Source organism: Haemorhous mexicanus, chromosome 2, assembly GCF_027477595.1.
Source record: "Haemorhous mexicanus isolate bHaeMex1 chromosome 2, bHaeMex1.pri, whole genome shotgun sequence".
Taxonomy (NCBI): Eukaryota; Metazoa; Chordata; class Aves; order Passeriformes; family Fringillidae; genus Haemorhous; species Haemorhous mexicanus.
The window spans coordinates 32,849,684-32,866,207 of record NC_082342.1 but is presented as its reverse complement, the minus strand read 5'-3'; the positions used below and the strand labels follow the sequence as shown (position 1 = coordinate 32,866,207).

Sequence of the window (16,524 nt, the reverse complement as noted above, 5' to 3'; positions counted from 1 at the left end):
AATCCAATCCTGTTCTTTTCCAAGCTTGCTAAATGCCATGTAATTCTCATTCCCACACACTCCTGCTATTTTACAGGGGATTGTGCAAAGAGAGCACTTTAAAAGAGAGACACACACACATCTGGGTTCATAAAATATCTCCTTTGTATTTTTTTTCTTTTTAATTGAAGTATGTTTAAAGGAAAGCTTTTGTCCATCAAGAGTCTTTTTTATAGAAGGTGTTTGTGATGGGGCTGATGCTTAGGTCCAAGGAGAGAAGAAGAATTCTGCTCTGCACCCATTTGTTGTCACTCCTTCTAGCCACACAGGAGATCTCTTTGGACAAAGTGATGTCTTCAGGGTGATATTTATGTAGGTCCACTTCTCTACAATTAGACTGTATCTCTTAGAGTTTTGAAGAGAACCAGCTTGTGAGAATAAGATGGAGGATTTTAGGCAAAAAGAAGGAGAGTATGCCAGGTGCACTTGACAATGCATGAAGTATGATAAACTTGTGTTGAACTTTTACAGAAAGGAGCAAAAACGAAAATTAGGGAGAGGAAGAAGACAAGGAAATAAAGACTAAGAAAAGCAAACCAAGGATGAAAAAAAAAGACACAACTCAGAGATTAGGAAAAAAGAATACAATTGAGAGATAGGGAAGAGAATCTAAGCTGTAGTGGATGAGAAGCAAAGGGAACCAGAGTGTGTTTCTGTAAAACTGTGTTTGTGGTGACCTTTTCTGTGCTCCATAAAGTATAAACCTAAGGGCTTTGTAAATGTGGAGAGTCTCTCTGGGGATCTTTCATCCACTTTGCATCTCATTATTTCCCCATACCTCAAGTAAAACCATTGGTAGTTCAGTGGAATCGCACACAGGACTAAAAGAAGAATGGTGCCATACACTTTATGTATAAATGTTTCCTGCACAGATGTAGGAAAAACACAGTCTAATGTAGAGGAGCGGTAGTGTAAATTTGGATGCAGAAGAACTGGGATACCTGAAAAGAATAGGAAAAAAAAAAGTTATTTTCCTAGCAGAATGACTTTGTTTTGAGGGATTTTGTTCTGTGCTTTGTTGTCTATTTTTCATATAAAGAAAGATTCAAGCAAAGCTCTTAAAGAGCAATATGAAAAACAGGTTTAGGTTCGGTTGCTAACTATGTGTTGAAACTTTGTGAGACAAGTCTGCCCCTCTTACATACAAGGGAGGGAGATAAATGTAGCCTGTTACCTCTCCCCATCAGTTCCCATCCCTTCAGACAGTCTGCAAAATGAAGGCTTGATCTTACTCCTAGATGAAGCCTTCTCATAGGCAGAGTCACAAGCCCTGGGAGGATGCTCTCCATCAACACCAAGCTGCAGAGACAAACACCAGCCCATAATAAGAAAATTACTCTTTGCAAACCAAAAATTGCAAACTGTGAGCTTGAAGTTTTTTGTCATCCTGGGCCAGGAGAGAGAGTAGAAAGGAAAGCAGCATGAACACTGGTATGACACTACCAAGTGAAAAATTACTGCATTTAAAGCCAACCAATAAAAGAATAAAAAGTGTTACCTTATTGAGTATAAGAACAAAATCTTGAGATTATAAATTGAGCGATAATGGATACACTGAGAGGTAATTTGACTATCACATAGAAACAGCAATGGCAAAGGAAGGATGTGGTCTGGGGTTGGGTCATGGTTTAGCCCCAGCCAGGATCAAGCCCCATGCAGCTGCTTGCTCACTCCCCAGCAGCAGGACTGGGGAGAGAATTGGAAAAGCACAAGTGAAAAACTCATGGCTTGAGATAAAGACAGTTTAAGAGGTGATGCAAAAACTGTGCACACGAGCAAATGACAACAAGGAATTCATTCCCCACTTCCCATGGGCCGGCAGGTGTTCAGCCATTCCCAGGAAGGCTGGGCCCCATCCCCATCACACTTAACAGTGCTTGGGAAGACAAACACCATCTCTTCCAATATCTCTCTCTTTCTTCTTCTTCCCCCTACTTGCCCCTTTCACATGCTGAACATGATACCATGGGATATGGAATATCCCTTGGATCATATGGGATCAGCTCTCCCTGCCGTCCCTCCTCCCAAGTTCCCATGCACCATCAGCCTCCTTTCCAGCCTGGTGGTATGAGAAGCAGAAAAGCCCTTGAATGCTGTGTAAGCACTGCTCAGGAATAACAAACACATTTCTCTCATGTTAACAATGTTTGCAGAACAAGCCCAAAGCACATCTCCACTGTAACCTCTTTCAAGAAAAATACTTTGAACCACAGTCCAGCAGTACCACAGTCCAAACCAGCACAGGTAATCATGACAGTCATTCCATGACTGCGTGACAAAAAGAGGGGGTGGAGTCATTGGTGGGATTGTTTTTGTACCAGGTTATATCATTGTGGCAAACAGCAGGGGAGCCACGAAGATACATTCCCCCAGGAAGCCTTTACAAAAACCCCATGGGTGCATGAGCCCTGTGGCAGAGCATGTGCAGGCAGCTGCATAGAATCCTGCAGCAGAGCAGGCGGGTTCTGCCTTGGTTTCTCTTCACAGACCTTCTATGCTGGGACTTACTTTCCTCATCTGAGAACTGCGCCTGCCCTCTGTGGCAAGCAAGCTAGGAAATTCCGAGATATCAAAATTAATTTTCACCAAACCAAACTGTGACTGCAGATGCACCTAAAGCCTATCAACCATGCAAAGCTGGAATTACTATTGTTTCCAGATTCACCAATGTTTGCAATAGATTGCAAAATGGTTCCTTCTTAAAATTCTACAAGTGTTAGAGAAAGAATTGTGACATGTAGCAGTTATCTCTCAGAGGCACTACATAAAAGGCACTGGGCTTTTCTCTCCTAAATAATCCTCCAATATCTGCTGACCGCCTCATCCCTCTGAGAACAAAGGTTGCCTGTAATCCCTATTCCCGCTGTCTCACTGCAGTTCTTCCTAATGGCTACAAAGGGTTTGTCTGCGACCAGTCTACAGATTCTTCTGGGCCCTCCTTGTGTGGATCATTTTAGCCTATCAGAAAACTGAACGGGATCCTGAAAGACTATTCCAGACAGCTGGCCTGCCATGGAATGGAAAACCATGGGATTTGTTTTAGTTCCCTGCCAAAGGCAAGCCACCTCAAATAAAGAATGAGTCATGTTTGGGATTCCAAAAAGAGTCATGTTTGTAAAGCTTGTGCTTATAGTAAGGCAGCTGCAGTACATGCCTTCTCTTAGCTTATGATACATCACTTTGTCACTGTGAGCAGTGCTGAAATGCATTTTGGCAGTGGCACAAAACTTACAGTAATTGGTAAGAAATTTTTCTTTCCTCTTTTAAATCACTTCAAATGCCATGTCTTCTCTTAAGAGGGCATCGTCCTTAACCTCCCTATCATTACTAAACTGCTGTATGCTAGTAACCCTGTCTACTTCAGCTGGGTCCTCTAAGTCGGGACACACCTTTCATTTTGGAGAATGCAATGAATGAGTTTTCAATAAAGAAAAAGCTATCCCTAGAAAGAATGAAGATGAGGCATGGGATAAAAAATGTGCGTATGATGTAATAAAAGTTGTCCTAGTGAATCCCCAGATACAAATAATACCCCAAAAGTATAGCGACTCTCTTTAACGCTGGTTCTGCAGGGGCTAGAGATGATTAAGGACAAGTCAACTGAAAACTGTCTATCTGTCAGGAAAGAGAACTGACTTGGTGTTACACTTTGAAGGGGCCCAGAAAATAAATTCAAGATTATGCAAGATTAAATTACCTTTGATCTTCCCAGGGTAAATTAAAGAATGTGTTGTGTCTGATGACCGGGAAGAACACATGTGCTAGCATTTTTTAAGTTATAAAAAAGAAGGCACTTATATATACCTAACTACATATTAAGCAATACTATAATCTCTCTGCAGCTTTTAAAGTCCTTGTTGTTACAGAAAGTAGCTCTCCACAGCACAGCCAGTTTCTTTGCACTGAACAGGATCACCAAGATGGTGATAGAAAGATCACAAAGGACAATGGTCTTACTATTCCAGAACAGGTGCTAAAAACCACTGAAAACCACAGGAAAATAATACATGGTTCAATTCAAAGAGAAAGAGATCTTATGGAATGTCGACATATAGGAAATATTTTCTAATATTCTAATATGACACCTAGATAAATAGATAAATATCATCCAAAGAAATGGTGGAACCTCCAACTGCTGATTGAGCCTGAAGCAAAAGGGCTCTGAACTGGGCATTTCTGATATTGAGCTGTTTAGACACAGATTTGGTGGTTTTCCTTACAGACCTGTTTTCTTGGAGATCTGAGAGAAATGTACTCCGTATTTCTTCTTTTGCTGGTACCACATGAGGGGAGGGTTAGTCCACAGGCTTGGCTCAGAGATCTGGGAGTAGAGGAGAGGTTTTTCTGCAGCTGAAAAATGGTGTGAATAATAGTAGACTGTACTTTGGCAGTGGGACAAAACTTACGGTCATAGGTAAGTAAGTCCGATCTCTGTGATCTATGTGATACGGGTTTAGGGGAAAAGAACATTCTTAATTAAAAGCTTACTAATGATAATTTTTCATACAGCCATGAGAACAGGATTAATGCTTTATTGGTTGCTTATTAAAATGAGTCGTGCCATTATGGAAATGAAAGATTTACAGGCACAAATGCTGAGGTCCTTGTGTCTGCAGCCTTTGTCTTTAATTTCTGGGAACTTCATGTAGGGAGAAGGGAATAAATAATTTTATTTTCACCCATCTTTCAAGGAAATGTTATAGAGGTTGGGAATGAAAAATGCTTCTCTGGTCTGCAGGCTTTTGCCAGTTTATCTGTGTAATGATCCAAAGCAGCAGCATTTTGGAGGTAGAGTCTGGATTCCCGTTGTGTGCTGAACCATGGAGGGAAGGAGTAATCTCACTGGCACTTTCCTTGCCTCTCCACAGATGGTTTGCAGTCTCTCAAAAGTTGCTTTGGGATGCTGGCTTCTGCAAACAATCCTTTGCACAACATCTACAGCTCAGCAAGGACTGTATTATTTTTCTCTCGGCATACTTTTTTTCCTCTGTTCTTTTTCTTTTTCTCCATTTTCTTTGTCTGTTTTCTCCCATCCCAGCAAAGGATTTAACATCACCTATATCAGGGCATGTTGGAATCACAGGGCAAAGTAATTTTTCCATCAGCTCCTTCCCCATCTGATAGCAAACTGTAGAAATCCTCACTGGTGCCTGCTCCTTTAAACAGTACCATTTTAAGGAGCTATGTGGCTGGCAGGAAGAGCATAATGACACTGGGGGTTACAGCCTGACTTTGTACAGCTGTGCAAACCAGCAGCTTCACTTCGGAGTCGGCACTGTGCTCAGAGTCATAGGTAAGGAGCTGTTGTTAACCCAAGTGCTCAGGGTGGAGGACACTGGAAAATTGCCCCTGTGTTCATGAAATGTAGCCTATAGACAGATGATTTTAAAATGAGAGTAGGAGTGAAAGATAACAAGAAATTAGGAAACTGACCTTGCGATGATGGGAATGGAGGAACTAAGATGCTTCTTCTCTCAGGTGGGTGAAGTCTGTTGTGATGAAGGGAATAAGTTTTGTGCATGGAAGTGATCGAGCTTTGGCTCAGTGTCTACCATGAGCAGAAAGGAAGACCAGAACACAAGGGGCTGCTGATCAGACTTTTTGTTCCAGTTCTTACTTTTGCCAATCCCTTTATTCCATTTCAGGCATGCTAAATTTCTGATTTTCTTTGTCTTTCCAGTAGTTTCAGTAGTTTTATGATTCTTTCATTCTGTCTCTCTTTTTCACCTACCTTCCGCTTTTTAGTTGTTCCTTTCTTTCGTTAGTCAATTAAATTTCTCCTTTTTATTTTGTTCTCCTATCGGTTTCCATCACTTCACTCATTAGCCGATAAGGCAATGAGCTGAAGAATTTGTCAGAGATACTTCTAGGATAGGAAAAAAATCATAACGCCAAATGCTGTACAGGAGAAGTAGAAGCGAACAACCTCTCTTCATACCTGCTAAAAGGAAAGCAGAGCAGTGCTAAACTTTCCAGGGAGTTAGCTCTGTTAAATATCCAGGTTGTCTAAAGTCTGTACAAGCTCATGCAGAAGCAGCCCAGGGACCTTTGCAGAGCAAACACTGATGGACACAATTAAGACATCATTTGAGCGCAAACACGAGGGCTTAGGTGACAAGATCTCTGCAAGATATTAATTTCTGCTCATTCTGCTACCTCTCTTCCACTGCAAAGGAGAGAGTGATCAGGAAGAACATCCACAATTCATTGTGCCTACATACAAAAAAACCAGCCCAGAGTAATAATTTTCTCTTTGGCTCCATAGTTTTCCCTACATTCCTTTTTCCAGCAGCACTCTACAGACCTCATGGGTTTCTCCTACTAGATGAGTCCAAAAGGCATTTTGATATAGTATATGGAAGCCCCCCTGTCTTTTAGGGTCTCTGCTTGGCTTCTGAGTAATTTCTCCTGTCTGCCTTGTACATCCTTTTGACTGAAGTTTGTACTCATTAATCTTACAAGTAGGTATCAAACACTTTAGGAAAGCGAACTTTTGATTTGCAAGTGTATGGGATCTTGCATCATTCTGGGAAGGCGTGTAGCCTAGGATCAGAACTTCTCATACCTACAATAACCTACAAATTACATTGCATAAAGTCATGTCTAATATTGTTAAAAATGGCTTGGTTAAGACCCAAGGCAAAACCCATCCCTGTCAGATCCAGGATACCTGCTTTGATTCACTTCAGACATTGAGAAGGAACAGCTCCTTCCTTGTTTCCTTCCTTCCTTCCCGGTCATCTCACACATGGGGGGCAAAGTAGGGCATCCCATGACAGTGTAATTCTGAACACTGCAATGACCACCACGTCTTAACTCCCTCTCCAAGAATGCAACCCAGTTTGCTGAAGATGTTTGTGCCTTATAAGAGACGCCCTTAACTATTAATACACTATTACAAATACAGCCCTTACATACAGCAAAACTGGGGACTTTTTGCCCATCTGTTTGCTCAGTTTCTTTGCAGCTTTGTCTTCTTCTGACAGAGGCAATAGAAGAAATTCATGTGCTTGTGCATTTCTGTGGCCAGACCCTTTATGTTTCTGTGTGATGAGTGAAAAGAAATCCTTCCCCTTTCCAGGAGTGTCATATCCAATAGACAGTAATTGCCCAATAGACAGCAGTTAAAAGGGCAGGTATTTCAGGAGTAACATGGCACAAACTCAGGACCATTTCCAGGGGCTTCTGATTGGAACAAGGGAGGCAGGCTCTGGACCATGTTGCTTTGTGTTTCAGGGAAGAATGACGAAATCATCCCGCCAGCTGTGGCCATCTTTTCCCCATCAAAGCAGGAGATCCAGCAGAAGAGCAAGGCCACGCTGGTGTGCCTGGCCTCTGGTTTCTACCCTGACCACCTGACTCTGGTGTGGAGGGTGAATGGTGTGAAAAGGACCGAAGGGGTGGGCACAGACGAGTCCTCCACCCAGAATGGGAGCACCTACTCCCTGACCAGCCGACTGAGGATGCCAGCCTGGGAGTGGTTCAACCCTCTGAATCGCTTCGAGTGTGTTGCCAGTTTTTTTCAGAATGGAACAACAGCATCAATTAACAAATTTATCCATGGTGATGCTGGTGAGTAAGAAACATCTCTTACCATGCTGTAGAAGAGAGAAAGCAGAAATCAAAAGAGCAAGTGCTATGCTATGAACCACATCTATATATAGCTTCCATACAAGGTGTTCTTCTGGCAGAAATACATACCTCAATATCTAGGTATTAGCATAGGTCTCTTCCCACTGCTGGGCCTTTGTCCCTGCGTTACCATTCTACACCTAGATTTCTTCAGGCTTTCCAATGAGAAATCTCTGTAGTAGAGTAAACTGCACAGTATCATAAAACACCAAGTGTAGTAGGAAGAATGAGGCACTGTTTTATAAAGTGACACTTCTAAAATCTGTATTCTGTTTGCTCTGAAGACAAATGTGACTTTCAGCTCATTTTTGTCTTTCAGGTTGTGCACTCACAGAAGGTACGTGCGGCTTCTCACGTAAAGGGAATTTTGCCTCTTCTCTCAGGCGATTATCAGTGTGCATTTTAATGCCACTTTTACTGACATTAAGTACAACGTGTGGGAGATATCTGCTGTAGGAATAGCTTCTACTTTCTCCTGTAAGTTATTTGTATGTGATCTTAAGCAAACAAAAACAAAAGCAAAAGAAGAAAACTTTTTTGGAGGGCTGTTTATGCATATTGTATGTAGCTCAACTTTGGGGTTTAGCTTTCCCTTATGATTCCATTTTGAAAATAGAAGAAATCATGATACCTTCCTGTAGACTGTAATTTACTTTTTATCGTATCCTCCAGTCCTAGAAACTGACTTCCATTGGGAATGTTCTTGCTCAGGAAGGAAAGAAAGGATCCATGATTATCTAAGTGGTTCTGACACCAATATTCAGCATATGATATTCATAATATTTCTCAATATCAAACTCAAATAAATTCCCATGACAAGTCACATTCCGCTCCACACTGCTGTCCTGTATGGAGAATTTCCATATTGCAAATTACATTTCTTTTTCCTTTTTGTATGCACGTTTGCACACTCTTGTTTTTCCAGAACTTCTTCAAGGCTTCAGGAATCTGAAGGCTGAACCAAGTCAGATCTTGTATCTCAATTCCAGGGCAACTCCGTAAGAGGGAAAAATATTCAAGAATAAAACTTCTAGAAGCCATGTTATTCTGGGCTTTGTAAAACTTTCCTGATACATCAGCAGCACTCATAAGGCCTCTGACGATTAGGAGACAAAATAAAACATTGGTATCTTTTGATTCAGCCTATTTTGCATTCCTGACGGGGAACTGAGATGAACAGCCCAGTTCATCAGTAGGTGTGGAACTCAGTACTTTCCCAGCATAAAGCCAATCTCTGTCTTTCCTTGACTTGCTTTCTCTTTAGGTTCTTTGAGTCCCAGTGTTCTGTCCCTTCCTTGGTTCTCTGGTCTCAACTGAGCCACTCGTTTGGCTCTAGTGCCTTTATGTTACTTAGCTAAAGATTTCAAAGGTTCTCATTTGATGGAAGCTCCATTAGAGCCACCATCTTGTAATGATGATGATGATGAAAACTGAATGCACAAATACAAATGGGTGTTTGACTTGCAGAGTCGTACTTGCGGTATGGAAATTCCCTGAAGCTCACTTACCTCATCCTCTGTGGCAAAGCCTTGGTCTATGCAGTTTTGGTGAGTGGTCTGGTGTGGACAGCCAAGGTAAGTCAGAGTGGCCCTGGAAGGCTGGCCTTTTACTCACTAGTCAAGGATCAGTGGAGGCAGGCTAAACCTCTTCGCAGAGGTGTGGCAGTTCAGCAGGTGCTCTGCCAGGCTTTGTGCAGTTCAGCTTGAAAAATCACAAAGGATGGGTTTCCTCTTTCTGTGTTCCAGAACGTAAATAAAACCAATGCTATCTAGCAGAGAAATTCCTTCTCACAATCCTGGTAAAACACATGAAAACAATGAGAATTAGGGACAAGTTGCCTAGAAAGTAAATAAGGGAAATAGCAGATATATCATGCAGTTGTTTAACAATTGTAAAGGGGCTTACATCTGCAGGGAAAATATTAAGCAGGTTTTTGAGGTGAGGCAGGAGATAAATCTGGTCAAATATTTACAAAGATTTATAATGGAGAGTGGGATCAATCTGAACTAATGGGATAAATTAGACTAACTGCTAGGAAATGCATTTTATCAGTAGGTTTTTCCTGTGGCGGGAACATCCACGTAATGAGGGCAGCAGAAGTCTCAGCACTTGAGTCTATAAAAGCAGAACAGGGAGATGTATTTGAAAAGTGACCTGGTAGAGTTGGGGACAAGGATGAGGACAATCTCACCTGTATTTTTGGTCCTTTTGCAAGGATATACTGGAAGGGGTAGATTTGTCCATTTCTGGATCATAGACAAAGAATCACAGAATGGTTTCAGTTAGGAAGAACATTTAGAGATTACCTAGCTTCATCCCACCCTGAAATGGGCAGGGATATCCTTCATTAGACCAGCTCGCTGAAAGCCGCCTGCAGCCAGGCCTCAAACTCTTCCTGGGCTGGGACATGCGCGGCTTCTCTGGGAAACCTGTTCCACTGTCCCAGCATCCCCACCAGAACCAGTGTCTTCCTTTAATCTGAAGCTACCCTGTCTCAGTTTAAAACCAGGGCTCTTCATCCTGTCACTGCTGGCCTTGGTAAACATCTCTGTTTTCCATAAACGTCCCCCACTGCTGTACATGGGAAGGCCTCTCCGGAGGCTTCTCTTCTCCCCTCTCCAGAGGGGTTGTTCTCTCAGCCTGTCTGCCCACCCTGAGCCCCTGTGGCTGGTTTGTGTGGGCCTCCTCGGGACCTGCTCCGGCATGGCCATGAGTTTCCTGGGCTGGGGTCTCCGGAGCTGGACACAGAAGTGCAGGTGGGACTGGGGGGGTTCACATGGGCCCGCTCTCTGAGTCTCCTGCCCAGGTCCCTGTGGTTGGCATCCCTTCCCTCAAACACACCATGGCCACACAGCTTTGTGCCATCCGTGGGCTTGCTGAGGGTGCATTTGATCCCAGTGACACAGACACACTGATGAAATTTGAAACAATGCTTTTGGCCCCAGTACAGACCCTTGAGGGAAACTGTTCATGACTGACTGCCACTTGGACATCCAAGCATGGATGGTAACTCTTTGGGCAAGGTCATCCAGCCAATTCCTGCATTTGTTTCTGTTGTTTGGTGGTTGTAGTTGCTATCTATACTCTTTTATTGTTCTTCTAATTTTATCCCATTTTGTTTTCAATTAGACTGGTGTCAAGTTATCTAGAGAATAAATGAAGAGCCCTTGTCATCACATCAGCAGGAACATGACAAGTTCGCTACCGTTCCACAGCAAAAATCTGTTCTCCTACAAACTTCTGAAAATAATTTTTTTGTCATTATCTTTTGCCATCCTGTTCTTCTTTATTTTGTAATCACTGCTGAGCTTTCCCTGTATTTCCATATCATATTTAATGTATAATATTTCATTGTAACACATCTTTAAACGTAGCACCTTCTCAATGCACACAGGCTGAGAACTCATCTCCTTGATTTAGGAATAAAGGTTTTGCTTCTTTTCCTTTGAAAAGCATGAGTAGTTGTATTTAAATTTGGTCTTCTGTAGTGATAATGTCCTACCACACAACTTTCAATGATGAATAGAGCCATGAGGAACTCTCATTAAAGATCATTCACTGACAATCCCTGTAAGTAATAACTTATCTGTTATGGGAACAGCAGCGACTCATCCACTACTTCCACTGTGTACCAAGAAGCGGAGCAGGGCTGCAGGCTGTGGAGGCTTGCCCTTGCTAGGGGCTGATTTTGAGCCCGAACAGCTGCATACTTCAAAGATGGTAGAGAAGGAAACAGCACTCCAGCCAGATGAGAAGTGCCATTCTCTTGGGAGAGGCATGAGAGCTGCCTTTTCTCTCACTCAGTTCTTTTGGGGGATTATCTTGGTGAAGACACCAGATGCACTGTGGCAGTGAAGAAAAATTTGGTGAATAGATGAAGAGTCACCTAACATTTAATCCATTTGTTTCAAAGGGATCTGATGTCATACTTGAGAGGAATCTGTCATACCTCTATGTCATTAAAGAAAAAAGCTGCATCTTAGTGCTAGGGGACAGATGGGTATAATGCTTTTAAATGCAGTTGCTTCTCCTGCTTTGCATTTGTCACTCTTTTAATCTCCTCAGATCACTTCAGAAGAGGAGAAAATATCTTACTGAACCAAGAGATTTTTTTGGTGTTCTGTTTATATGGAGAACAGAAATTACTTTAGTAGTCTCATGGCTGATTCAAACAAAACAGAGAACTCTTTCCTGAAAAATACTTTTTACAAAAGTGCTTCAAGGGGTCTTACATTCACAAGATGTGGACTACGTGGTCTAGGAATAGGTGTCCCCTTCCTCATAGAAGAAGAAAGAAAAGGAACAGTTCTCAGCCAATGGGAATTGTGAGAAGGTTGTACAAAGGGGCACATTTCCGGGGCATAACAAAGATAAACAGACGCATCTTTTGATTCTGATGATGGGCTCTTCTCCCAAGGTGCCCCATTATTCGTGCTCTGTGAAGTTAGAATAGACTGGAGCACAGCAGAATGGAGTATTGAAAAATAATTCCAGCTCAGCCTGAAACACATTAAGATGAATGTAATTTATTAGGACATTTGGTGAAAATGGCTGCATTTTTCAGGGCTGTCAGGAAAAAACCCCAGATTAATTTTGTCCTCACACACAGAGACTTTCAGAGTGGTCATGGCAGAACTTGGTCAAAATGAGCAGAGGATAAAATTGGGCATAGGAATTTTGGAGCAGACAAGCTGTGATGGTAAGGCGGGACATAATTAAGCAATTCTATTTAAGTAAATAATTTGGCAAATGACAGAGACTTTGCTTTAGACTCTGGAATAAGAAGTATTTTCCCCCACTGAATTCATCTCTCTCAGTCGCTGAAATTGAGACCAAGGTCAGCAATCCAATCCTGTTCTTTTCCAAGCTTGCTAAAAGCCATGTAATTCTCATTCCCACACACTCCTGCTATTTTACAGGGGATTGTGCAAAGACAGCACTTTAAAAGAGAGACACACACATATCTGGGTTCATATAATATCTCCTTTGTTTTTTTTTTCTTTTTAATTGAAGTATGTTTAAAGGAAAGCTTTTGTCCACCAAGAGTGTTTTGTACAGAGGGTGTTTGTGATGGGGCTGATGCTTAGGTCCAAGGAGAGAAGCACAATTCTGCTCTGCACCCATTTGTTGTCACTCCTTCTAGCCACACAGGAGATCTCTTTGGACAAAGTAATGTCTTCAGGGTGATATTTATGTAGGTCCACTTCTCTACAATTAGACTGTATCTCTTAGAGTTTTGAAGAGAACCAGCTTGTGAGAATAAAGTGGAGGATTTTAGGCAAAAAGAAGGAGAGTATGCCAGGTGCACTTGACAATGCATGAAGTATGATAAACTTGTGTTGAACTTTTACAGAAAGGAGCAAAAACGAAAATTAGGGAGAGGAAGAAGACAAGGAAATAAAGACTAAGAAAAGCAAACCAAGGATGAAAAAAAAGACACAACTCAGAGATTAGGAAAAAAGAATACAATTGAGAGATAGGGAAGAGAATCTGTGCTGTAGTGGATGAGAAGCAAAGGGAACCAGAGTGTGTTTCTGTAAAACTGTGTTTGTGGTGACCTTTTCTGTGCTCCATAAAGTATAAACCTAAGGGCTTTGTAAATGTGGAGAGTCTCTCTGGGGATCTTTCATCCACTTTGCATCTCATTATTTCCCCATACCTCAAGTAAAACCATTGGTAGTTCAGTGGTAGCACACACAGGACTAAATGAAGAATGGTGCCATACACTTTATGTATAAATGTTTCCTGCACAGATGTAGGAATAACACAGTCTAATGTAGAGGAGTGGTAGTGTAAATTTGGATGCAGAAGAACTGGGATACCTGAAAAGAATAGGAAAAAAAAAAGTTATTTTCCTAGCAGAATGACTTTGTTTTGAGGGATTGTGTTCTGTGCTTTGTTGTCTATTTTTCATATAAAGAAAGATTCAAGCAAAGCTCTTAAAGAGCAATATGAAAAACAGGTTTAGGTTCGGTTGCTAACTATGTGTTGAAACTTTGTGAGACAAGTCTGCCCCTCTTACATACAAGGGAGGGAGATAAATGTAGCCTGTTACCTCTCCCCATCAGTTCCCATCCCTTCAGACAGTCTGCAAAATGAAGGCTTGCTCTTCCTCCTAGATGAAGCCTTCTCATAGGCAGAGTCACAAGCCCTGGGAGGATGCTCTCCATCAACACCAAGCTGCAGAGACAAACACCAGCCCATAATAAGAAAATTACTCTTTGCAAACCAAAAATTGCAAACTGTGAGCTTGAAGTTTTTTGTCATCCTGGGCCAGGAGAGAGAGTAGAAAGGAAAGCAGCATGAACACTGGTATGGCACTACCAAGTGAAAAATTACTGCATTTAAAGCCAACCAATAAAAGAATAAAAAGTGTTACCTTATTGAGTATAAGAACAAAATCTTGAGATTATAAATTGAGCGATAATGGATACACTGAGAGGTAATTTGACTATCACATAGAAACAGCAATGGCAAAGGAAGGATGTGGTCTGGGGTTGTGTCATGGTTTAGCCCCAGCCAGGATCAAGCCCCATGCAGCTGCTTGCTCACTCCCCACCAGCAGGACTGGGGAGAGAATTGGGAAAACACAAGTGAAAATCTCATGGCTTGAGATAAAGACAGTTTAAGAGGTGAAGCAAAAACTCTGCACACGAGCAAATGACAACAAGGAATTCATTCCCCACTTCCCATGGGCCGGCAGGTGTTCAGCCATTCCCAGGAAGGATGGGCCCCATCACACTTAACAGTGCTTGGGAAGACAAACACCATCTCTTCCAATATCTCTCTCTTCCTTCTTCTTTCCCCTACTTGCCCCTTTCACATGCTGAACATGATACCATGGGATATGGAATATCCCTTGGATCATTTGGGATCAGCTCTCCCTGCCGTCCCTCCTTCCAAGTTCCCATGCACCATCAGCCTCCTTGCCAGCCTGGTGGTATGAGAAGCAGAAAAGCCCTTGAATGCTGTGTAAGCACTGCTCAGGAATAACAAAAACATTTCTCTCATGTTAACAGTATTTGCAGAACAAGCCCAAAGCACATCTCCACTGTAACCTCTTTCAAGAAAATTACTTTGAACCACAGTCCAGCAGTACCACAGTCCAAAGCAGCACAGGTAATCATGACTCTCCTTCCATGACTGCGTGACAAAAAGAGGGGGTGAAGTCATTGGTGGGATTGTTTTTGTACCAGGTTATATCATTGTGGCAGAGTCGGGGGGGGACCACGTTGATACATTCCCCCAGGAAGCCTTTACAAAAACCCCATGGGTGCATGAGCCTGTGGCAGAGCATGTGCAGGCAGCTGCATAGAATCCTGCAGCAGAGCAGACGGGTTCTGCCTTGGTTTCTCTTCACAGACCTTCCATGCTGGGACTTACTTTCCTCATCTGAGAACTGAGCCTGCCCTCTGTGGCAAGCAAGCTAGGAAATTCTGAGATATCAAAATTAATTTTCACCAAACCAAACTGTGACTGCAGATGCACCTAAAGCCGTGCAAAGCTGGAATTACTGTTTTTTTCCTGATGCACCAATGTTTGCAATAGATGGCAAAATCGTTCTTTTTTAAAATGATACAAGTGTTAGAGAAAGAATTCTGACATATAGCAGTTATCTCTCAGAGGCACTACATAAAAGGCACTGGGCTTTTCTCTCCTAAATAATCCTCCAATATCTGCTGAGTGCCTCATCCCTCTGAGAACAAAGGTTGCCTGTAATCCCTATTCCCGCTGTCTCACTGCAGTTCTTCCTAAAGGCTACGAAGGGTTTGTCTGCGACCAGTCTACAGATTCTTCTGGGCTCTCCTTGTGTGGATCATTTTAACCTGTCAGAAAACTGAACGGGATCCTGAAAGACTATTCCAGACAGCTGGCCTGCCATGGAATGGAAAACCATGGGATTTGTTTTAGTTCCCTGCCAAAGGCAAACCACCTCAAATAAAGAATGAGTCATGTTTGGGATTCCAAAAAGAGTCATGGTTTGTAAAGCTTGTGCTTATAGTAAGGCAGCTGCAGTACATGCCTTCTCTTAGCTTATGATACATCACTTTGTCACTGTGAGCAGTGATGATATGCGTTTTGGCAGTGGCACAAAGTTTACAGTAATAGGTAAGAAATTTTTGTTTTTTCTTTTAATTCACCTCAAATGCCATGTCTTCTCTTTAGAGAACATCATCATTAGCCTCCCTATCTTTATTACACTGCTGTATGCTAGTAACCCTGTCTACTTCAGAGAATAGTAGAAGCTGGGTCCTCTAGGTATGGAGAGCGCAATGAATGTGTTTTCAATAAAGAAAAAGCTGTCCCTAGAAAGAATGAAGATAAGGAATGGGATAAAAAATGTGTGTATGATGTAAAAAAAAAGTCCTAATGAATCAACACATGCAAAATATTCCTCAATAGTATAGCGACTCTCTTTAACGCTGATTCTGCTGGGACTAGAGATGATTAAGGACAAGTCAATGGAAAACTGTCTATCTGTCTGGAAAGAGAACTGACTTGGAGTTACACTTTGAAGGGGTCTAGAAAACAAAATCACGAAGATATAAGCTTAAATTTCCTTTGATCTTCCAAGGATTATTTAAATAATGTGTTGTCTCTGATGACCGGGAAAAATAATGCTAGAATTTTTAATTTGTATAAAAGAAGGCACTAATATATACCTAACTACATATTAAGCAATATTGTAATCTCTCTGCAGCTTTTTAAGTCCTTGTTGTTACAGAAAGTAGCTCTCCACAGCACAGCCAGTTTCTTTGCACTGAACAGGCTCACCAAGATGGTGATAGAAAGATCACAAAGGACAATGGTCTTACTATTCCAGAACAGGTGCTAAAAACCACTGAAAACCAC

General features: G+C 42.0%; 1 gene segment (V, D, J or C); it reads left to right on the top strand.

Annotated features, from left to right (window-relative positions):
- The first annotated feature begins 5,366 nt into the window (after positions 1–5,366).
- Positions 5,367–11,123, top strand: LOC132323273 (T cell receptor beta constant 2-like). The segment is given in 5 exon segments: positions 5,367–5,517; positions 7,276–7,611; positions 7,991–8,008; positions 9,139–9,245; positions 10,801–11,123. Coding segments are annotated over 5 exon segments (504 nt in total).
- The last annotated feature ends 5,401 nt before the right edge of the window (positions 11,124–16,524 follow it).